We start from the raw sequence: 23,955 nt of genomic DNA on the forward strand, positions 1-23,955 counted from the left end.
TAGGTCGGGGGTGCTGTGCTTAGTGCTTTAACCTGTGACCTAACGGAACTCTCACCGTGCACCTGCTGGACAGGCTTCTTGTACCCACTATTCAGAGGACAACAGGCCAAGTGACAGACTCAAGGCCACTAAGCTGTTGAGCACGGGAGCATGGATTCCAATTCGTATCTATCTGACTGTGAGGTTTGAGCTCTTTCCAGAGGTCTTGGAAAAAGGATGAGCCCCAGGGGACCCTGTCCTCCAGGTTCCTGGCAATTGAAATACTGGGGGAGGAATGGAGGAGGGTCTCCTGATGTCCAGCTTTGGGTGTCTGCTCTTTGGGACACTGTCTTGGGCCCTTCAGAGCGTTCTTGTGTGAAGATGCATCCGACTGCTGTGGGGGATAGTGGAAGGGTGACCTCGTAGGTGCAACTACCAGGTGGGGCATGCAGTGGAGGGTGGGCACACCACTACAAGTGCATGTGTGCATGTGTACATCTGAGTGTATTTGTGTGTTGTGTCACGTGATTGTGGCTGCATGGATATGTGTGTGCATACGTGAGTGTGCACGTGCTCAGGGGTATATTTTTAGGTAATGCTTTTGGGTATACATGTGCGTTTGTGTGTACTTGGGTGTGCCTGTGTGTATATGTACAACCATGTGCACCTGGGAGCAACCAGCAGAGCAGTGGGTAACAGAGCAGCCTCATCTGGGCCTGTCTCACTCTCATCTCCTGGAGAAATCAGTCATGGAGGCTGGGTTGGGGAGGGAAACCCCAGATGATCTCCACTCAGGAAGAAAGGGGTGGGGAGTGGCCTGGAAACTCTTAATGAGGAAGCCAGAGAGACTCTTATAGTGGGAGAAGATGAGAACCTTTCCTGCACTTGTCTTCATGCACAGAAGTCAAAGGTTACTCTGATTGGAGCAAGTGCTGGCTCAAGAGGGAGAGTTCCTGAAAGCCAGACCCTATGGAGGGGAGCCCTGGGCACTTGGAACCTGGGGCTTGGCGGGTTTAGGGTGCTACCTCACCACACGAGGCTCAGAGTGACTGGGACATCAACTTTCATCAAGAAGAGAGAGGCAATGAGGAGGCCAGAGAAGCCATGGGGATCACGGCCCTGCATGGCCAGCTCTAGGATCCAAGTCCCACAGCAGACTCTATTGGGCAGAGCCCTGGTAGGGAAGGGTGATGTCTGGAGGGTTGGCACTTGGAAAGGACATGGTTGGTGGTGGAGTTGGGGAGGGCAGCAGAAAGGTGACAAAGAGGACAGTGGCAGTGGGGAGAAATGCTGGGGGAGAAACCTACTCTGCAGACTTCCAGAAATGTCCAGGGTGAGACAGACGGCGGTTTCGCTTTGGCAGTTTCTCCAGCATGTCCATGAGTTTGGTGAAGGTAGGCCGCTCTTCTTGTTCAAAGGCCCAGCAGAAGAGAAGGATGTCCTACAAGAAACCAACACGTGGTAACTGAACATAAATGGTGACTTCTTGACTTACTCCTTGACACTCCATTGTTTTTGTCCATGTGTCTATCAATCTGCTTTCTTTCGATGTCCCTCCATCATCTATTCACCCATCCATCCATATCAAGTCACTCATTCAGCCCTCTATGACCCACCTATCCACTTATCCACCTATGAATCTATCCAAACATCCACCCACCCACCCATCCTTCCATCCTTCCATCCTTCCATCCTTCCATCTTCTGAGCCCGTATATCAAACTAGGTAGGCCCTGTGCTACAAGGCCTAAGACACATTGAGAGCTATAATTTTTCCCAAGGAGGTTCTTCTTGGAGCTCTCCATTCACACCCTAATACTTTACATGATCTTTAAAATCATGAGGGAGAACGGCTACCTTTAATAATCGCTTCACCTGAGACAGGATACCTAAAGGCAGGTATTCCTTAAAAGCATATCAGGTAATTAATCTCTCCCTGTCTGTCTTCTGATCAAAACCATGCATCTTGTGATCAAAAGATCCTTGCTGCTGTGTTTTAGAGGAAAATTGTGAGTTTATACTCAGGTTTCTGTCCGTCTTGTTCTGAGTTGGGTAATACCTTAAAACTTTTATATAGGTGCAAATCAAATTAGAACCATTGATACTAGTGATATTTTAATGAATATCCTCTTTTTAAAAAATAAACAAGAAAAGGATTCATTGGTTTTATTTGGTAGTGCCACAATCTAGTTCTAGGAAAATCCTGTCCAGTGCCTCCAGGTGGTCGGTGCCTGAATTGCAGGCACAGTGGAGAGGCCTTGAGTTCTAAGCTTCAAAGTATTATCCAACAAGGCTGCTGGGCATGCTTTTTTGCACCTTCTGGGAAAGAATTTGTAATCTTAACATGCAGAAAAAGAAGACACAGGATTGTGTCTACTTTTCCCCTTGTCTCCCAGACCTGGCACTATCCCACTTACTTACCGAGATTTCCTTTCCCATGCCAATCTGGCTGAGGTTGGGTTTCATGCCTGTGCCCATTTGCCAGATTATTGCCTCTGCTGGTTGAGTCTTGAAAGGCCACTCCCTGACATGGAGTTCATACCAGATTGTGCTGTTGGGAGATGTTGTTAAAGGGGTGTTGGTGTGATATTTCACTCGTGGCACTGTACCGCCTCCCCAACACACACACACACACACACACACACACACACACACACACACACACACACACACACACACAGAGCCTCCCAGGTAACCAATCTGTTTCCAGCTTCTTTCTAATAGAGTTGATGTTTTGCTATGTGGACCACACTTAGAGCTTTCCTGGTATTTTAGAAGTCATGCTTATCCCAAGACATTCCTCTCTGGCACATGAACTAAGCCAGATCAAAACCTAGACCCTGGATGGTTCAATGTAATGTGGATAGAATTTCTGACCCTATATTTTGTAATTCTAGAAACCACTGTAAGGAAATAATCAGGGACACAAAATTTCATGTACAAGGATGTTCTATACAGCATTACATAAAATATTGAAAAAAGTGAAAATAACATGGTAGCTCAAAAACAGGAATTGATTAGATACATTATGGTAAATGCATAAAATTAAATGGAATGCTATATTGCTACCAAATATTTTAAAGAAATTTTGTGAAGTAAAAATGCTCGATATATAATTTTAAATGAAAAAAGGACACAAGATGGCATATAAGGTACAATGTTACACTTTTAAAAACCATTATGTATGTTTTGACAAACAAATAAAGAGAAATATTGCAAAATGTTCCCAGTGGCTCACTCGGGGTGACAGAATTACAAGTGTTCTTTTTTCCCTTTTATTCTTGTGAGTATTTTCTAAAAATGAACCAGTTTGTGGATAGTGGAAAGAAGAAAAGAATTCATAGACTGACTCAGGTTCAAGGTCTGACTCTACTTTACACTAGTGATATGACCTTGGGCAGGTCATTTCCCTTCTCTGAGACTAGGTTTTCTCATCTGCTCAATGAGAAGGAAGATAAAATTACAGTGGGAAAATGTTTCTCTGAAACTCTGGACATATGGACAATGCAATGCGGGAATTATTCTGTCATCTGTTTTGTAAGTCATGGCGCTGCAATGAGAGATGAATGGGTGGCCTGAGCACGTGGCCCGTGACCCTGGATGGTGTGATCTGCTGGGCTGCGGGAGGAGTGGGCGGCAGTGAGGGCAGTGGTGTGTGAGCACGGATGCTGGGCCACCGCGGAGCTGTACCATGGGGACGGGGCTCAGGTCTCCGAGAACAACATTCCCTGACTCAGGAAATGTCCGGGACAATCCTCAGAAATGACCTTTCCTCTCATCTGAGATAATGTGCATACATTTGCTTTAAAGAACATTAAATGCTCTGTAATCCTCTTTACCGAACAGAGGACTGTGTCAGACCAGCTCTGCCTGGGGTTTCCCCTCTCAGCCAGCATCTTCTCTCTGCTTGCCTACCTCTTACTGGGGGAGTGGAGGGACAGTGGTGTTGAGGTGTTGGGTTGTTGGGTTGGATGGTCAGGAAGTTCTCAAGAGGAGATGTTAGGTGGTGATAATTACAGTCATAAACAGTAATACACTGACTCTTTACTCTGTGCTAGACACTAGTCCGAGCCATTTGCATTTATTATTATCATGGGGGAGTTGATCCTATTATTCCCATTTCACAGATGAGGAAACTGAGGCTCAAGGAGGTTACGTATCTTATCTTAAGTCACAGCAGATAAAAGTTGTAGCCGGGAGTTGAACCCAGGCCACCTGACTCCAGAATTGTGCCACTGGCCGCTGTGTTATAGGGAAGGCTACACTCTCTCCCGTCCGAGGGTCCTTTGCAATCAGGGCATTGAACAATTCAGGGCAGCCCCGTCATTGATGGTTGGCACCTGGCAAAGGCGGCGTGGACAGGGGAGGGGGCATGTCTGCACGTGAGGTATCTGTCTGGTGCTGAGTGCTTTATGGATGTTTTCTCACTCAACCCCTGGGTCATTTTGGCAGGTTTTAATATCCTTGGCTTACCACGGAGGAGAGCAAGCGCTCTGAATGAGGAAGGGGCTCTCCAGCCCATCTGGGCTCAGTGGTTAAAAGCTCCAATTCTAAGTCCCAGCTCCACCACCAACTACCGTAGCGAGCCACTGTGTCTTTCTGAACCTGTTTTCTCATCTGTCAAATGGGAGCAATAGTACTTGCCTCAGAGGATGCTTGGGAGATTCAACAAGGGCGTGAGCATGCAAAGCTTAAGGCGGTGCTCAACACACTTAAAAAGTTTACTTCTGTTCTAAGGCATATCAGATATGAGGTTCCCAAGCAACGAGACATGCCTAATTGGCAAGAAACCAGGAGCTCCAGCCCTCAGGAACGCTGCAGCGGCAGCAGGAGTGAAAGCCTCATTAAAACTTCCCTTCAAACCCAACTTTCAAGAGAAACTTTTATTTTTTTTTCCTAATTGCTAAGGATTAAAGATCCAGTGGAAAACCAATTACTTATTTTGGTACATTTTGGTAATCACCTTTTTTTTTTTTTTTTCTTTTGCTAAATGTACACTAAAATACACTGGCTTATTGACTGCAATTTGGTTTCAGGTAACAATATCTAAAGACTCAGGCATAAACTAATCAGGACAAGTGACAGCTTCTAAAGGGGTTTTTGCAACAGCCAGCCACAGAGGATCCTGATCTACCAGAATAAAGTCCCCACAGGATTTACAGGGGGACGCGGAGGGGATGCTTTTGCACAAAAGACTCCCTAACGCCTCTCAGTGGCGACAGGTCTAATTGCACACGTCTTGCAGGAACGCAATGTCCCCAGAGTCCTCCCCCAGGCCTCCCAACTACCCCACGGACAAGGTGAGAGGACAAGGATTAGTATGGCCACTGAGAGGTGGGGGCATGGAAGCCTCCCCGGCTGTACCTCCTCGGAGCTCTCTGCTCTGCTCTGCTCCTTGGGGCAACATCCTTGGGTCTCTTCTCCTTCTACAAACATCTCCAAGGACATCATGTCCTCTCTCACGGCTGCAGTTACCATCTATTTGCTGACAAGTCCTAAACTTCTCTTCCCCAAACTCTAGGTGTGTAGATTCAGCTGCCTTCTGGTGAGTTCCATTGGTGATCTCCAAGGTAGCTCAAACTCACTGTGTCCAAAGCTGACTTTCCTGCCTTTTCTCCATTCCCAAGCCTCCCCTATCTCCAGGTGAAACCACCCTCCACCCAGCTTCTTAAGGTAGGAATTGGAACACCATCCCCATTCAAATCCATCATCAAGCCTTATTACTCTCTGCCCCTAAAAACTTCTTGGGTCCATTCCCAAGTTTCTACATCCTTGGGCCCCCTGGATTGGTCACCCAGCCTCCATCCCATCCATTATCTACAAAGCAGCCAGCGTGAGCCTCCTAAAATGCAAAATATGATCGTCACTCCCCTACTGAAAAACCATTGATGGCTCTCTAGTGCCCTCAAGATGAAGTGAAAACTGAGGGACTGGCCCTGTTTCCATGTCCAGTCTCACTTACTCCTGAATCCCCACCATCGGCCGCCTGTCACACCTTCATATGCTCCTCCACAGCAGACAACTGTTCCCAGTTATCTCTGGGCCTCTGCACATGTTCCTTCTATCTGGAACACTGCACCCTACCTTCACCTGGCCAACTTGTATTCAATCTTTTGCTTTAGTTCAGCAGTCACCTCCTCCTGAGAGTCCTCCCAGAACTTCCAGGTTGAACTTGGTTTCTCCATTATTTTCATAGTCCTGTGTTTGCCTCGCGCATGGCACTTGTCATGTGTTTTAGTGCCATACTCGAGGCAAAGCTGTTTGCTTGTTTGTCTTCCGATAGACCAAAGAAAATGAGGACCCGTCCTATGCTGGTTTAAAAATATGTCCACAAGTTCTTTGGTAATCCTCCCTGCAAAAAGCTGCGCTTAATTCCGCTTCCCGAGTATGGGCTAGATTTAGTGACTCACATCTAACAAACAGAATTCGGCAGAAGTGATAGGGAATTCCTGCGAGGGGTTCATGAAAGGCAGCACACTTTCTTCCTTGCTGGGCCTCAGATCGCTCGCTGTGGGGGAGGCCAGGGGCCATGTGGTGAAGTCACCCAGCAGCCCTGGCGAGAAACCAAGGCCTCCAGCTAACAGCCGTGGGAGGGCGGCACCTCCAAAGAGAGTCCTCAAGTCCCAGTGACGCCTTTGGATGATGGCAACCCCAGCTAATGCCTTTGTAATCTCACCAGGAACCCTGAGCCAGAACCCACCCAGCTAAGCTCCTCCCACACTCCTGACCACAGAGAGCTGATATAACAGATATATGTTGTGTTGAGCCACTAAACTTTTGAAAATTTGTTATGCAGCAATAGATAAGTAATACAAGACCAAATCTGGAATAGTCCTAGCACAGAGTAAACACCAGTAGATACTGAATGAATGAATGAATGAATGAGGGAATGAATGAACAAATGATCAGGCAGGCAATTTGTCATCGTCACATAAAGCGGTGCCTGGCCTGGAGGTTTGCTAGGGTTACTCTTTCGACTATACCCCATTCAGATATCCCAATCTCACCCAGAAATCCAGCCTCCCTGGCCCGCCCAGATGGGTACCCTGTCCCAATAAAGAGGACAGGACGAAGGTTGGGAAGTGCCCCCTTGCCCCACGCTGGGCTCTCGGAAGGCTGGGTGGGGCTGCCTACCCGAGTGCAAAGACATCAGAGTGCGTGGAGAAGGGGAGCTTGTCCTCCTCCGTGTCAGGAGACAGCTGGCGAATGATCTCTGGTGCCAGGTGACACAGCCAGCCATTCTGGATGCGCAGTTTGTCCTCCCGCCTGGAGAAGGAAAACAAAGAGGGAGCAGCTGGGAGCCAATCCCCTCTCAGGTCCATTTCAGGGCCAAGGGAGGGCCAGTCCCCAGGCTCCCTGCACCCACAGGCTGGCGAGTGCTCTTCCCCGCCCTGGGCACTGCCAGCACTCTACTTGAGGTGCAGGGAAGGCTGGTCGGGAAAAACCCTCGACACACAAACCATTGTGGGGTTCCTCTGCCTCTGAGGCATCTCCTTTTAACATCTTCATTCAACAAATATTCACTGAGCAGTTACTACATCTGGGCTCTGTTCTCAGAACTGTGCATACAGCAGTGAATGAGACCAACTGTCCCTGCCCTCATGGGGCCTATAATTTAGTAGGGAAGGAGGCAATAAATCAATTAAGTAAACAGGGGAAATACAGGTTGTGGTCAGTATTATGCAGAAAGTTGAAATAGAGGCCTATGTCAAAGAATGACAGGGAGATTACTTTAGGTTAAATCTCAGCTAAGATCTACATGACATAGAAGAGCTAGACATCTAACCAAACAGGACAAGAATTCTCGACAGAAAGGAAAACTAGGACAAAGGCCCAAGGCAGGTCCCTTTTGGGGTGTTACAGAAACCTAAAGAACACCGGTGTACTTGGAAGGCAACATGCCATCTTAAGTCTCTATTAGAATGTACGTAACCAACCCCTGGTGAAGGGCATTAGGAGAGGCCCTTTTCGCCATTATAAACAACACTGTAATGAACATCCTGGGTACAGACTGTAATGAAAGCCCTTTATCCACATCTACGATTATTCCTCAGGATACATTCTTAGAAGAGGAAGGATAGCAGCTCCCTCCTTCACATTGTAAGTGTGACCCCAACACAAGTTTTCACTGATTCAAGACTTCACTAGAAAAGGGCCAGTTGGCCCAGGGGAAGTGGGTATGGGGGTGGGGAGAGGGATAGACATCTGGAACCACTGAGAATGAGGTCATGAAAGACCACAGCCTCCAACACAACAGTTTCCATGGGGACCTGGGCTGGCTGAGTTCTAGATGACTTTTTGGGTTGTGTAAGGTATGGTCATGACTCCCTCAACTGCAATCATTTATATCCCATGATCATGATTTTTGCCACATCTGAGCATCTTGCAGAGCAGTGATGTCCAACAGAACTTTCTGTGATGATAGAAACGTTCTTTATCCGTGCTATCCAATATGGCGGCCACTAGCCCCTGTCGCTACTGAGGGTTTGAAATGTGGTGAGTGCAACCAAGGAACTGAACTTCCAAATTCATTTAACTTTAATGAAAGTTAAATATCCATATGTAGCCATAGCTACTGCATTGGACAGCACAGCTCCAGACCGTTATTTACTAAAAATAGATTTTTATTTTTACTGAAATATATTTTAATGTCACATTTTATCACAATCACAAATGGAAACTCATCCTTTTCTAATATGTTTTAAAATTAAAATGAAAACTGTTTGTCCATATCCCTCTAAAGTCCTCAGTCAGAACACACTTCTAGAAGTGGTAGGTGGAGGAGGAAAGGACCTTGGACAAGGGTTCAGGGCTCCAGGGCAGCTCTTAGATTTGCTAGTCAGGTTGGGTATCACCCATCAGCATCCCAGACTACGGTTCTCCAAGATGGTTTTGTCGGCCCTTCCATCTCACATGTGAAAGTAGCAACCATATGGCTGTACCCAAATTTTGGCAGAACCCAAAACAAGGACTCTGGGCAAAAAAGCAAAGCTGGGCAATTGCTGTAATTGCCATGTTACTGATTGAATAGCATCTCCCCAAAGATATGCTGGCGTCCTCACTCCCAGTCCCTCAGCCTGTGATTTATTTGGGAACAGGACCATTGCAGATGGAATGAGTTAAGGGAGGGTCTTGGCATTAGCGTGGCCCTAACTCCAATGTGACTGGTACCCTTACAAGAAGAGGAGAAGAGACACAGACAAGAGAGGGGAGGAAGCCCTGGGATGGAGACACAGATTGAAGTAATGCAGCTACAAGCCAAGGAAAGCCAGGGATGGATAACAAGCCATGAGAGGCTGGAAGATGCAATGAAAGACTCTCTCCTATGGGTTTCAGAGGGAGAATGGCCCTGCCAACCCCTTGATTTCAAGCTTGGAGACTCCAGAACTGGAAGATGGTAAATTTCTGCTGTTTTTAGGCAGTCAGTTTGAGGTAACTTGTCATGTCAGTTCCTGGAAATGAAGACACCCCACAACTCTTCACTGTGTTTACGCCACCCCTGGTCTTGACTGTCCTCCTACCTGCTGCACCCCCACATATAGAAGCATATTGGAACACACCTGAGGGCAAGCAATGTGGGCAGAGGGCCACCGCTGCTTTGTTCTCATTTAGGGTTTATCAATTTGACAGAAGGTACATTTTGGGCTGGATTGCTCTTTATTTTGGGGACTGTCCGATGCAGTATAAGACATCTAGCAGCATCTCTGTCCTCTACCCACCAGATGACAGTAGCACCCCCACCTTCAGATGTGACAGCCAAGAATGTCCCTAGCTATTGTCAGAGGTCCCCTGGGGGGCAAAATTGCCCAAGTTGAGAACCAGTGTCTTAACTTATGAGAAAGAAGGAAATGGTCTCAAACTCGAGTGTTTCAGCATTAGTACCATGTGACTTGCTGGAGCAACATGTTCCTGTGTTCCACCCAGTGGATCTCTGCCAGAAAATAGGACTCAAACCCATCAGGAAACCCTCAAGAGTCAAATGAGTTCTTGCTTCTAGAATCAGGAAGACCTGCAGGAGTTTTAGGACCCATCTGTTGCACACTTGCTGTGTGATGCTGAACAGGTCTGAGCGTCCATTTTCTCATCTGCAAAATGGGTACATCAATTTATCCTTAAAGGGATAAATTTATACCACTGCAAGAATTAAATTGAGATTGCACATGGCAAAGGGCTATGTGAGTTACCAAAGCTACATGATTACTGGACATAATTACTGTATATTTAATAATTACATATATTTCTTTTATTCCAAGGACTCAGAAATGGACTTGAGCCCAGAGCCCAAAGAAAGAACATCCTCCAGGAAAGAGGGGTTTTGGCCTGGGCCAGCCAACGGTGTTCTGGAATAGGCAGGCTACTGGTGTGGGAGACTGTGGCAGCCCACAGGCAGACCTCCCTTTCCTATCCTTTTCCAGATGCCCACGCTGCCCCCTCCTGCCTCGCGGGGTTGGCGGAGGGCTGGAGTGGCAGGGGTGGGGGCCACGCAATCACCAGCACCTGGGGCGGGTGTGGGCACATGCCTGGGACAGGGCTGGGAGCCAGACCTGGCCCAGGCGTCCTGGGGTGCCCTGTTCCCATGGTGAAGGGCCCCCCTGCTGATGGACCCCAATCATCTTCATTATGGTTATTATTATGATGAATAATAGGCTGCGGGCAGCTGGCACGACAGCACAGGCACTTAAATGACACCTTCTCCCGACGACGGCAGAGCAGCTGTAGCTGGGAGGGCTCGGCGCCGGCTTAGGGGAACGCCAGCTGATCCCCCCTGCTGTGCCTGAGGCCAGGAAGGTGAGTAACTCCTGTTGAGTGCCTACTGTATGCCGGCTTCCCCAACCCACTTAGCCCTGACCAGCCTACCACGGGGCACATCATTCCTGTTCTACGGATGAGAACACGGAGGCTGGAAATGCTAAAGTAAGTTGCCCAAAGTGGCAGAGCTCAGAAGAGACAGAGCTAAGATCTGTTGGATCCCAAGTCTTGGAATCCCCAAGCCCCAATTCTACACTGCTTCCTGAACAGACAGCACCCATGGGGAACAGGCGCCTGACCTGAGCCCTCTTCATCTCTGTCTCATTTAATCTTCAAAACAACCCTCTGAGGTATGAGCTATTGTCTCCTACTCCCAGCTGACGCTCAGATGTGTGTCAAATTAAGAAAAAAAAGGTATATGTTGTCTGTTATAAAGCAAACACTCCCTACCTAATTCCTGACTGAGGAGACAGCCTGAAGACTCTATCTCCTGAGAAATGATCCCTCTGCTTCTGGCAGTGTTCGAAGTCTGGGCAGCAACCCCCCTCTCTCTACTCCAGTAGAGACAGATAACCAGGCCCCAGCACTCCCAATCGGCCCCCAGTGCCCTATGTCTGGGGGTTCTCCCCTGGTCCCCGGCTGCTGTACAGGGGGCTCCAATCTGCACTAGGGTGCTTCCTGTTTGCAGCTGCCTATTCATCAACAAGAGGTAGGAAACTGTGGCCTGAACCTTGGCGTGAGTCCCGTGCTTGAGTGCTGCTCCAAGGGTAAATACGGAGGCAAGCCTATTCAGTGGGAAAGGTCCTGGGACTCACAGGCTCCCCAAGGGTTCCATGTTTTGGTCACGCTACAGGATAGCCCATCATGCCATGGGGTTTCTGTAGATTAAAGCTGGCTGCATATTCTCTGCTGTCCTTCCCACTGACAGGCAAAGTCTAATTCTCCTCCCCTTGAAGGTACGCTGGCCTTAGCGACCCGCTAATGGAATGTGGTGGAAGGGATGTTTGAGAACTTCTGAGGCTGGTTCAGGAGAAGGCTTATGAATGCTCGCTCTCGGGGAAGCCAGCTGCAGGATGCCACGTCTGATTATGCCACGACACCCATGCTGTAAGGAAGCCCAATGCAGCAGGAGGAGAGGCTGCATCAAGTGGGAAAGGGAAAGAAAGAAGGGGAAGACGAGGGGACAAGATGCCTGATCAGCACCCAGCTGTGCCAGCTATCCCAGCCTAGACCTATAAATAAGGAAGACTTCAGTGGACTTCAACCTCAGCCAACATCTGAGAGCACCTCCACAAGAGAACCTGTGTGGGAAGGCTTAGCCAAGCCCAGTCAACCTTCAGAACCAGGCGGGATAATAACTCATGGTCTGAGGCTGCTGCGTTTGGAGATGGTTTGTTACACAGTGACAGGTAATGGGAGAAGGGATGAAAGCACAGGAGTCACTGAGGGTTACTTGTGGGTCTCTTACATGATTTCTTGTTGGGAGTTGTTGCTAAGGGCTTCCCAGCCTCGCCCCACAATTCCTTGGGGGCTGTGCTGACTGCCAGGCTGGGGCATGGGTAGCCACCCCACCTCTGAACTTCCTTCATGGTTGACACTGGGTCAAAGGAAAGGATGCCCAAGGCATGCCATTTCCTTTTCTTCCTCCTCTCTTGTGGCTTCAGAAAACCAAGAGTCTACAGGAAGAGAGCCAGAAGTCCTGACCCCGAGAAGAAAAGGAAAGAATGTGGACAAGCCAGCAGGAAGGAAGGGTCTTCCTGTAACCAGGTTAAAGAATTAACACCTGCTTGGTCTCCTTTTGTTGGGGTACACATATTTGGGTTCACGAGTGATGTTACTCTCTGGGCTCTGGGCCCTTAGCCAGGGGCTCCAGGGAATGGGGGAGAACACAACTCCCTGTCAGCAAACCGTGTGCTTCACTCCACCGGCAGGCAGAGGGGAGAACAAATCCTCTACCATCCAGCGACCCTGGCTTCTTGGGCGCTGACTTGAAGGGCTCTGTTTACTGCCTACTTATTTTCCTCTATCAGGTGCTACAGATATTTTTGTAGGTTGCTGTGACTCCTTTCAGCATGGAAGAAAATCTGTAAAAGAAACTTAAGTTCCCGTTACTGCACCACACAGAAATGGCTGGATGAAGTTCTGCCAAATTTTGGATGGTCTGATTAAATTCAAGGTATGGTACAGCATGCATAAATTCCCTTGGGAGGGGACCTAGGGCATTCCTCAAAGATCAATGGTTCATCAAAGCAGTTGAAACCAAAGTTAAATGAGGCTGCCTTTGGGAGAGAAGTGCCTTACATTAGAGGATGAGTGATCAGAGAAAAGCGGGCTTTAAAGTGCGAGTGTTTTTGTGTGAGTGTGTGCCTTTGTGCACGCATCCAACTCTAAATTGCAAGTCACAAGGGTAGATCTGAATTATCAATTGTTTATTTGGGATCAAGCTGTTTTTCATATAGTCAATCTACATGGCTCGCTCTAGGGTGAGTGGCCGCTGAGAGTTAATTACTTAATGATGGTTAATGATTCTCCCATGTGATACTGGGGAGGTAAATGCAAATCAATAATAATTACAACAACTCGGCCGCAGCTACTATTCGCTGAGCGCTTAATATGTGCCAGACGATGCACCCAGCGGTACTTAACTGCATGTTACCTCATTCCATCCTCCCACGATGAAATGAGGAAGGGGTGGGGTTGTGCCCATAAGTTTTCTTGCACAAGATGAGACCCGAGTTCACAGAAGTTGCATGACTCGACTACGGCCACCGTTAACAAGTGGCAGAGCTAAGCGGGACCCTAAGGTGGGTCTGGCTTTAAACGGTGGGCTGCACTGATTCATTAGTTCAGAGGTAAAACTGGTTTTCAACAGATGGATTTTATTGCAGCTTTCAAATAGCACCAAAGGGTCTGGCATCTTGTCGTTTTCCATGACTTGGCAACTCTTACATCTTCTTCGTCAGCCTGCTGAACTGTTCCTTTTACAGACACATAGACAGCATCCCAAACTTTTTGGATATCCTTGTTTTTAACTGTTGTGTCTTGCTGAATCCAAGCAGCTGAATTTGATATGAGCTCAATGTCATTTCCTTTAAGAATTAACTCATCTTTCTGCGCTTGAGATACTGAACAAGCAATGCCTGGCCTCATCTGAACCCTGTGTATGCATTTCCCGCCCCCCCCAAGAAATTTCGGATTTCAATAAGAGACCCACTTTGCTGACTTCGTCTTGGAATGGAAGCCAGTGTTACGCTCTTGATCATGTTCCATAAATGACCACAGAGCGTGTGGACTGTGGCCAGTTCCCTTCTATTTCCCCACCACTTGTCAACTGAAGCTTCTTTTTTTCTTCCCAGGGAGACTGAGGTCCTCATTGATGGGCCTGAAGTCCCCTCACAGGGCTCTCCTGGGGCCCTTCACAACCACCATGCATCCCATAGCGTTGGCATTGGCATTTCCTGCCATGTTGACCCATCTGGGTGCTGAGAATGGTGTTCATACTTGCAGTAGATGTGGCAAAGAGGTCATAAGATTCTGAGCAAGGATTCTTGGGGGATCCCAATTTCCAGGTGTGGATTTGGGTAAGGGGAGAGCAATCTAGTCAAATCCCAGAGTAAGGGATTTGTTGGATTTGTAGATGCTCGGTGTCCAATGACACACATTTGCAAGAGAGGTGAGCAAGGTGTGGCCCTGAAGGAAATGAGACCACGCACTGGGCATCCATCATGAGCACAGCAGCCTCACTGCTCGGCACAGTGGCCTCTAAAGCTCTTTAGGATGACTCCCACGCCCTGAATGTCACCTGTTAAGAATCCCCCTGGGCCCTTTCACTACATCTTACCTGCCGGCTTGTAGCACCCCGGAGATGCTGAAGAGCCCAAAGTCTGTGATCACCACCTTGCCGTTGTCATAGAAGACATTCTTTGACTTCAGGTCCTTGTGAAGGATCCCCTTGGCGTGAAGGTAGCCCATGCCCTGCAAGAAGCAAGGGGAAAGGCTGATGCCAGAGCCAACCTGTGCACTCACTGCCATCCGGCTTGGGGTCACACTCCTTGTCTCATGGTCAGGCCTCCCCAATAAGCTCACAGTCAATGGCTGCAGAACCCGGGGCTCAACCCTTAAGGCTTGAAGGTGGGGTGAGGAAGCCTGGAGGTTTTTTAATGTGAACAGTTTGGGTCCCCAAGTCACAAACTCACACCACAATGGAAAGCCACCTCCATCCAGCTCTTTGGCTTCCTAAAAATGGGAAAAGGTCCTCAGAGGGAAAAGGGTGGGGACCTAAACTGGGAGGACGCTCCCAGAGAGAGGAATTTCCCTAACCATCTCCTCCCATTCCCCCATTAAAGAATAACGACTCCATGGGACACTCTCTTCTTAATCCAACCTTACTCCATACCACTGCCGCATGCACATCGAGTTTACCAACAGATGTACTGACCTGATCACCAGGAACATGGAGAGGAATCTGTTGGAAGTCTTTGTAACCCTAGCTCAAGGGTAGAACTGTAGATTTTTTTCCTCTTTGAGAAGTTGTATGTTAAATTTCTTTTTTGGCTTAGTCCTAGTATTTCCAATAGGAAATAAAAGGCTGAGAACAATTGACTAATGAGGCACCTACCAGAAAACACAGGATATTCCCCGTTTGTTTTAATCTAAAATATCACCCAATGAATTGAGGTTTTTCTAGCAGCCACGGAAAGAGATGGCTTGCACTCCTGGGAATTCAAAGGTGCAAGAGGCAAGGGAGACTAATAACGAGAGCTGAGTGGCCCATGTGTGTCCCTGGTCCTGGTCCTTTCACACGTCCCAGTATCATGGTGACGAGGCACTGATGGAAGGAAGCTAAGCTTTGGTAGATCATTCCTAATGGGTGTATCAGCAAAATTCTTACTTACACACAGCCTGGTATTTTTCAGGCTAAGTCTAATTTCTTGAAGCCCAGCCCCTGAGTCTCAGGAGCTCTATGGGACTGAGTTCTCAGGAGGGGGCTGGCTCTTCTTGAGGTTCATAGAGGAGGTCCCTGAGCCTGCAGTACCTTCACAATTTCTTGGGCGATCTGCCTTGTTTTGTTGACATCCAAGACGATCTTGGCGTCCCTCACCACGGAGTAGAGTGTCCGTCCTTTACAGAGACTGAAAAACAAACAAGACAGGACAAATGATTGGCAGTGGTTAAGAGGAGGGCAACCTGCAACAGTGATGAAAAAGTGAGAAATAATAGAGTAGACCAGCGACCATCATGCCTGTGAGATAATGTTCTCGGATCTGTTTCTGGGATACGGGCCTGGTAAGACATCCTTTTGGATTCTTCACGGACTCCTTTCACCACCTCCATGGTATCTAAGGACACCCACAGAATCCAGCCTTGTCTAGAGATGGGTTTACCATATTCAGTCTACCCAGTGTCACACAGGTGGAAAGTTCTGCATAAACCAACATCTTCTGGAGCCCTCACACACCACTCAGACACCCCTCGATGGCCACTTGTCCCAGCTGTTTCCTCTCACTACACGTCTATGGGGATAGCAATGCAGACCAGCAAAGCAGTGGCTGATGTGTGCTAAGTGCCATCAGCAAATGACACATGCAAACCTTTAGACAGGGGTGTGTAAACACCAAGTATATTACCCCCAAAAGAGACGCCGGTCTAGATAGAGGGCTTTTCAAACTATTTCCAGCCTTATAAAATTAAGTTAGAGGACCGATGGCTTAAGATGAATGACAAGATGAAAAATAACATAATGCCAGGAAAATAACATTTCTCATTTAGTTGTCTACATGCTCATCTGTCCATTTACTCAGCAGGAAGCCTCCTCCGTAACACACACAGAGCAGGCATTTGGCAGTTACTGAGTGAATGAGTGACTGACTGAAGAAATGAATGAATGAATTCTAGATTCAACATAGCATCCTCAGCCTCTAACACCATGTCCGGCTCATAGTATCAAATGTTGGCTGAAAGAATATCATCATGAAAATTAATTTTCCATCTCCATCAAAATAACAGCTTAGTTTTTTTTTCTTTTAATCTGTGACTTTATTACCTAAATTCCCTTGGCATTTTACTCATTCAGTATGTATTTACTGAGCTCTTGCTGTATACTAGGATGTTACACCATCAAATTTCCTGGTGGTTGAAGCATGGACTCTGATTACACAAGGATCTCAGTGGGAGTCCCAGCTTCATTCCGTGGTAATAACGTGTCCTTGGGTGGGTCACTGGACCTCTCTGGACCTCAAGTCTCCTCATCTACAAAAGGAAACTGATGATACTTACCTTGTAGCAATAGCACGAGGACTGAGGAAGACAAGGAATTTGATAGAGTGCCTGGCACCTGGTGGGAAGGAGCACAACCATTATGGAGCCCAGGATTCCAGAGTCAGACTCCACGGGTGGAATCCTGCTCTGTCATTTAGTGGCTGTGCAACTCCTGTCAGGTAAGTTTACCTTTCTGAGTCTCAGTTATATTATCTGTAAAATGGGGCCAACAACTCCTGCCTTACAGTTGTTAGGAGAGTGCTAAAGCATCTCTCTGAGCCTATCACATACTATGTATTCATGTAACACTGGCTATTAGGAGAGGTACTAAGTCATGTATAAGATGGTGAACATGCATACATTTGTGCAACTATATATGTGATCTATTTATACTTACCGTATCTATTGACCTATCTACCGATCCGTATCCATCCATCCATACATCTATCCATATCCATCCATATCTATCCATACCAATCCATCCATCCATATCATCTATCCATATTTATCCATCCATACCCACCCATCCATATCCATCCATACCCACCCATCCATATCCATCCACACTGAGCCATCTGTCCATATCCAACTACCCATATCCATTCATACCCATCCATCCATCTATATTATCTACCCATATCCATCCAAACCCCTCCATCCATACCCACCCATCCATACCCATCCATCCATATGCATCTATCCATCCACCCACCCACCCACCCACACATCCACCTACACCCACCCCTGATCTTAGACTAAGATTTGTTTCTTCACCTGTGTAAAGTGAGAGCCCAGGGGCAGATGACTCACAAGGAATCCGATACACCTGCCCAAGACAACCCAGGAAATCAGCAGGAGGCAGCCCGAGATGACTCAAGGTTGCCCTCCCCCCACCATTGCTGGTCCGGGTCAGCGTGTTTGCTGCGGCTGCTGCAGGAGAGGTGGAAGGACGGTGGGCTGTGCAGCCAATTAAACCATAATGACATTTACATATTTGAGACGGTAGAGACTGCGGGTGGATTCCCTCCCCCTGGATGCTTCGTTCCCGAACAGCCACCTACGCTCATTTCAGGCCCCAGAAAATACTGTCCCCACTGCAGACAGCAGAGCAAATCATTGTAACAGGCTCCAAGCTGCCCAGAGTCGCCCACTCAGGGCGCAGGCTTACGGGCTTGAGAGTTGCAGGCTCTGAATTTCTATCCCTCATCTTCTTCCCCTCCTCACATCTTCCCTCCAGAAGCAGCTGCTAAAGCCATTGGTTTCCTCCCTACTCCGAGGCCTCTGGAGCTGCTGGACAAGCTAACGCTGCCTGGTGGGATAGAGACTGGTCTGGCCCCTTTGGAAGCCTACTGAGGGCCACCCAATGATACGTCCCGGGATGGTGACAGCAACTCATTCATACCAGCCCCCAACTGGAACCAACCCTAGTGTTCATCAACATAGAAATGCATACATTGTGATGTACCTAGACAGTAAAATATATTCCTACTGTCCAGTAAGATCACATACACACTACCACAAACTGCAAAGACGTGGGCGAAGTGCATGCCCGCAATGCTGAGTGAAAGAAGCCAGACACACAAGACTGGTGATTCTATTTATAGAAAATGCAGAAACAGACAAAGTTAGTGGTGAGCCTTGGTGGAGAAGGGCTGGAAGGGGCTGGAGGGGGCTGGGGGCTGGTTAGATGGATGCCCCTTAGTGAAAATTCACCTGGCTGCACTCGGATGAGCTGGACCCTCTTGCAGGTAGGTTATCCTTCAAAAAACAGGTTCACTTTCAAAAAAGAAAAAAAGCTCAGCAAAGAAAGAGTGACCTATTAATAAATGGAGTTGAAATGTAAAAAAATAAAAAAACAAAACAAAACTTAAAATCAAAACAGATACCCAAGATATCAATTTATGAACCCTTTACATGGCTCTAAAGGAGATATTCTCCAGAAGGACTGGGGGTCCAGGCCAGCTGTATATTGGTGGGTAACTTGTAGTTTCACATTGCTAATGATAGTGCCCTTGCCCTAGAAGCTACTTGTGGGACTGGGGGGGGGGGTGGGTAGATGGGGGAAGGGGCTGAGGATGCAGGTTCAGGGAGCACTTGCTTGGAACTGATGTCACCTCCTCGACCCCTCCTGGCAGTACTGCCAGGTGCACACTGTCAAGCTCATCCCACAGGTGAGGCTGTGGAGGCCCAGAGAGGAAGAGGGACCTGTCCGAAGACACACAGCATGATGGCAGCCTGTTCCAGATCCTCCTGCCATTCTCCCCCCTGCAGTGTGGGTGTGCAGAGATTAGAGACAACCTCAGACCAGCCAAGCGCAGGAGCAAAAACTGAATGATGGAATCCATCCTGATTCCATCATTTAGTACCTCGAGCAAGTGACTTCCATCTCCATTTTCCCATCTGTAAAATGGGGTCACTGTAACAATCAAAGCTCACGTGTCCCCAGCACTTTGTGTGTGGCAGGCTCCGCCTAAACACAAGAGCCCCAGGATGGGTAACCACCATTGTCCTCCACTAATTCCAAGGTTCCAAATGCCTCACATTTGCACATCTCTGAAATCAGGGTGTGTCTTGCCATGTATGGCAGGCTACAGGTAAACTGGAGGCATATTTTCTCTCTCTTTGTGGTACATAAAGTAAACGGCGCATATTCCAGTTGACAGCATTGTAGATTTGATGAAATATGGTGTCAACCCCATTTTATGGATGAGGAAACTCAGACACAGTGGGATTAAGTAACCTGGCCTGGGCTATGAAGTACGGAGCTGGGATCTGAACCCGGGCAGCCTGGCTCTGGAGCTTGTGTTGTTAACCCTCATCCTTCTCCTCTTCATATTTTTCTCCAAGACTCTGAGTACCCAGCATGTCACAGGGTCTCAGTAAATGGCACTGCTAATGACACTTCCATCTTTATTAATGAGACCTGCTGTCCTTGGTAGCAAAATTCAGTCTGGAGGTCAATAGAGGGCATTTTATAGTGGCTCAAGGATGTATTTAGTACCTCTCTAACTTCCAAGGCTGTGGGTACACGCACGCACACACACACACACACACACACCCCTAACTCTCTCCATAGTTCTTGGCAAAAAAGGATCTTGTTCCTCCCAGAAGAAGAGGAAAGAGCAAAGTTCTGGAACACCCATCTTACCTTCCCAACCCCAGGAGGCCCATCAAGTTTTTTGGCCAAAATTGTGCTGCTAAAAGGGGGCTAGAGAGATGCAGGATGGAATAAAACCATCCAGCATATTTATCGGCAAGGGCTGCATCCAAACCTGCTCGCATGGCCCCACCAGCGGCAGGGACAGACACCAGGGCACTTGCAGCAGCCACTTCCTTTGCCTCCTCCAAACTCCTCCCCTGCGAGCCCAGGATCAGGGTGGATGTGAACGGTGGGTGGGTGGACCTGTCTGGGGTCAACTGCCTGTGATGGTGACAACCAGCCCAGAACCCAGTGCTGCCACCTGGCCTCGGGGACCCGCTGCTCCTGACCGGGGCACAGCCTCTGGGGCAGTGGGTACATACGTGGAAGAACAGTCCCCAGAGATGCCCATGTCCCTGTGCCCAGGCCCTTACCTGGCAGAAGGGACCCGGCGGACGTGATGACATTAAGGAACCTGAGGTGGGAAGATGGCCCTGGGTTAGGGTGGGCCTCATGCAACACAAAGGTCCTTAAAGGTGGAAGAGGGAGGGAGGGGGTCAGAGTCAGAGAAGGAGACGTGGCAGCAGAAGGGGCTGAGGCACTGATGGGAGGACGGCTCAATCCACCAAAGCTACCTCTGAAGACACAGGAGGGGGCTCAGCATTCAAGGAATGTGGGTGCCTCTAGAAGCTGGAAAAAGCAAGAAATGGATTCTCCCCTCGAGCCTCCAGAAGGGAATCCACTTGGATTTTAGCCCACTGAGACCCCCTGTGGACTTGGGACCTACGGAACCGAAAGACACTAATCTTGCATTGTTTCAGCCACCAAGTGTGGTCATCGTTACGGCAGCAGCAGGAAGGGAATACGGCGGGGCAGCACTGAGCTCTGTCTCAGAGGGAGGGCACTGGGTTGAACAGAGATCACCCAAGGGCAGCGTGTGGCCCAGTGTCTGGCCAGAATGCTTACTCCTTGAACAGCCACTCACAACAGTATTGCTAATAGAAATACTCTAATAACATCTCCTGTCTGGGATGGCTGCAGCTGCCTCTGAACTCTCTCTCTGGCTTCCCCAATTTATTCATCCAGCACTCGGAATGGTTGCTTCAAAATGCAAAGCTGGCCCATGTCACTCAGCTGCTACAGTGACTCCCCACTGCTCTCTGGCTAGAGTCTGCACTCCTCCATAGTCCATGAGGCCCTACACAGCCTGGCACCTACAGGCTACTCCACTCTCATCTTGTCCTACTCTTCCCTTGGCTGAGTTCCAGCCACGGCCAACCTCGGGGCCTTAGCACATGCTCTTTCCTTGTCCTGCAATGCTCTCTCCACTGGTTCTCAAAAGCCTCCCCTGGCCTCCAAATAGGATACACCTCCTCTTCCACAGCAGGTCCCTGCAGTATGATAGGTTCCATCTTGATAGCACTTACTGTGGTTTTAATCTTAAATGATGTGTTGGCTACAGTCTTTGATTACAGGGCTGTCTCTTGCTCCAGACTGTAAGCTCTTTGAGGGCAGGGTCTAGGCCTTTCTGATTCACTGCTATGCCCCAGCACACGAAGCACACACCTACACTGAACAAATGAGCAAATGGACAGCGAGTGCTATGGGCTACCTCACATGCCCAAACCTCCTCTTCCTGTATTCGAGGGAGTGAGATCCCCATCGCATATCACAACCAATTAAACAGGAATATCCCCGTGAACTGTTTCTTCACTGGTCCTTGCTTATTTGCTTGTTGGCTTGCTGTGGAGATCTCAGGAGCTCTAGAGGTGGCCCAGGTTGAGTGAAACAAATGGCCCATTCAAGATGGGGTGTGTTAGGTCCTCAGACATGTTTGGCTGGCCTGCAGCATGTTTCACATAATCTCAAATCTAAAGGCCCCAGGAAGGGCATGCACGCACAGCCTCCTGGCCACCCTGTAACATGCTACACCTGGTCTATTTCCTGCATTCACATCACCTGCCTGGGCCCTGCAGGTGCTTAAGTTTGAGGCCAGTGGCTGACAGACTCAAATGTGCATCAGAATCACCTGGAAGTCTTGTTAAACCAAAAGTGCTGGGACCCCGAGGTACAGATTCAGGGGGGGCTCAAGAACTTGCATTTCTTGTAAGTTCACAGGTGAGCTAGTGCTGGTAGTCCAGGAACCACCCTGTGCACCCCAGTCCACCCCAATGCGCATGCCAATCTCTCCGTTCACAGATGGAGAAACTGAGGGCCCAAAATGAGTTAATTTCAAAATTCATTCAATGAGTGCCACTGTTTAACTGGCAGCATCCAGGTACAGGAGCTACAGGAGCAAACAAGAAGGAGCCAGTCCTTACTCTCCTGGGAGTGTCTAGTGGAGAAGGTGGGCAAAAAAGCAAGTGAGCAAATAAGAAATCCAGATAGTAACAGGTGCTCTGAAAAGAATAAATAGCTTTGTTGGCTAGAGACTGTTGGGAGGTGGGGGTTTCTTTAGCTCGGGTGGTCAGGGAAAAATCCCCTGGGGAGGTGGCTTTGTGGTGAGAGCCGAATGAAGAAAGAAGCCAGCTGTGTGAGAATCTGGAGCGTTCCAGGTGGAAGGAGCAGCCAGTGCAAAGGCCCCGGGGTTGTATAAAGTATAGCTTGCTCGAGTAAAATAAGCGCACGCCCCAGTGCCTGCCAACCACATGATTCTACCCTCCAAATTAAAGAAACAGTTGGATGGAAATGTCCCCAGCTCTGCCTAATTTGAACTCCCAAGGCAATTGGTTTAAAAGTCGGTTATTTTCAAAACACACAGGCTGTCAGAAGGGATTCATAACTTCTCTGTGGCTCGCTGGCTTCTAAGCATTTCCCCCACCTCTCAAAACTTGCTTAATGTCCTCAACTCTCTCCCAACCTTTTGGCAAATAAATCACACTGCACACGACAAGTTGCGGGCTCCGTCAAATTCCAGCTGCAGGCAATCTCCAACATCCGAGTTGTTCATGAGTTTAATGCCAAATATATTAAACCTCGAGACTCTGGGGTTTTATTATTAAAGAAATGCCAGGTTAGCCTTATATAAAAATGGGAAGTGCCAGAAAGCAAGTGAGAAATGCCCGCTGTTTTCCACCTGCTTAACCCAAAGCGCGTCTGGGAAATGAAGAGTAATAGAGTTACGTTAGTAAGGTGGGCTCGCAGCCCAGCCAGACAGTGAGAAAGATGACAGCAGCTCTCCAGGCATGAAAATATTCAGAGCAGGAGCCCGACGCCCATGAGTGCAGGGCATGCCCTCCCTGCCCTCCTCCAGCCTTTGAAATTACTATGTAGCTCAGAGAAGGAGAAGGGAAAGGAAGTCTAGACTCTGAGTCCTATTTTATTCTCTCCTCCATAGTTGATTTTGCTAAGCCAGAAGTTGGCTGCCCGGAGCCCTTCAAAGGCTGAGAGCTGGGGGGGGTGCATTGTGGGGTGTTTCTGGGCCCCTGGGGTGTCCTGCTGCTCTCTCTGGTCTTGTGCTGAGCAAGGAGGGAGTATTCCAGGGCCCGGGCAGGAGGTGCAGCCCTCCAGCTCGCTATGGGATGAGCTGCAGGGAACCGGGGCCCGGCCACGCCCTCTGCCTCTCATCCGCCCTGGTCCAGCCACGGCCTGGGATCTGTTCTCCCTGACACTCTCCCCAGACAGCCTGGACGCCCTCCTCCCCCAGCCCTGCCGTATTTTCTCAGTATCTCCTAAGAGTCAGACCGGATCCCTCATTCAGCATCCTCCACCATTCAATCATTTCACAACCACCTTCAGATCTTCGTCAAATCAGCAAACTTTGTATTACTCAGCATTTGCTAATAGTTCTCTTTAAATACACTGCATTTGAGAAATAAGTGTATTTTTAAA

The 23,955-nt window shown here is 48.5% G+C and overlaps 1 protein-coding gene and 1 long non-coding RNA gene across 2 annotated transcripts in view; one reads left to right on the forward strand and one right to left on the reverse strand.

The window, feature by feature from the left end:
• Nucleotides 1-1,116: 1,116 nt before the first annotated feature.
• KSR2 (kinase suppressor of ras 2) overlaps nucleotides 1,117-23,955 on the reverse strand; it is a 402,547-nt gene continuing 379,708 nt past the window's right edge. Inside the window, exons 15-19 of the mRNA XM_077159946.1 lie at nucleotides 15,763-15,859; nucleotides 14,569-14,702; nucleotides 7,113-7,244; nucleotides 2,400-2,529; nucleotides 1,117-1,420 (exon numbers count right to left, since the gene is read on the reverse strand). Of these exons, the coding sequence (XP_077016061.1) occupies nucleotides 1,283-1,420; nucleotides 2,400-2,529; nucleotides 7,113-7,244; nucleotides 14,569-14,702; nucleotides 15,763-15,859 (631 nt within the window). The 3' untranslated portion in view covers nucleotides 1,117-1,282. The remainder of the gene's footprint in view (nucleotides 1,421-2,399; nucleotides 2,530-7,112; nucleotides 7,245-14,568; nucleotides 14,703-15,762; nucleotides 15,860-23,955) is intronic.
• Nucleotides 10,638-18,931, forward strand: LOC143683685 (uncharacterized). Its single transcript, XR_013175603.1, has 6 exons — nucleotides 10,638-10,766; nucleotides 11,684-12,136; nucleotides 12,392-12,494; nucleotides 12,758-12,903; nucleotides 17,011-17,164; nucleotides 18,223-18,931. It is a non-coding gene; the product is annotated as an uncharacterized LOC143683685 (long non-coding RNA).

The sequence above is a fragment of the Tamandua tetradactyla genome, chromosome 5, assembly GCF_023851605.1.
Source record: "Tamandua tetradactyla isolate mTamTet1 chromosome 5, mTamTet1.pri, whole genome shotgun sequence".
In the NCBI taxonomy this organism is placed as follows: Eukaryota; Metazoa; Chordata; class Mammalia; order Pilosa; family Myrmecophagidae; genus Tamandua; species Tamandua tetradactyla.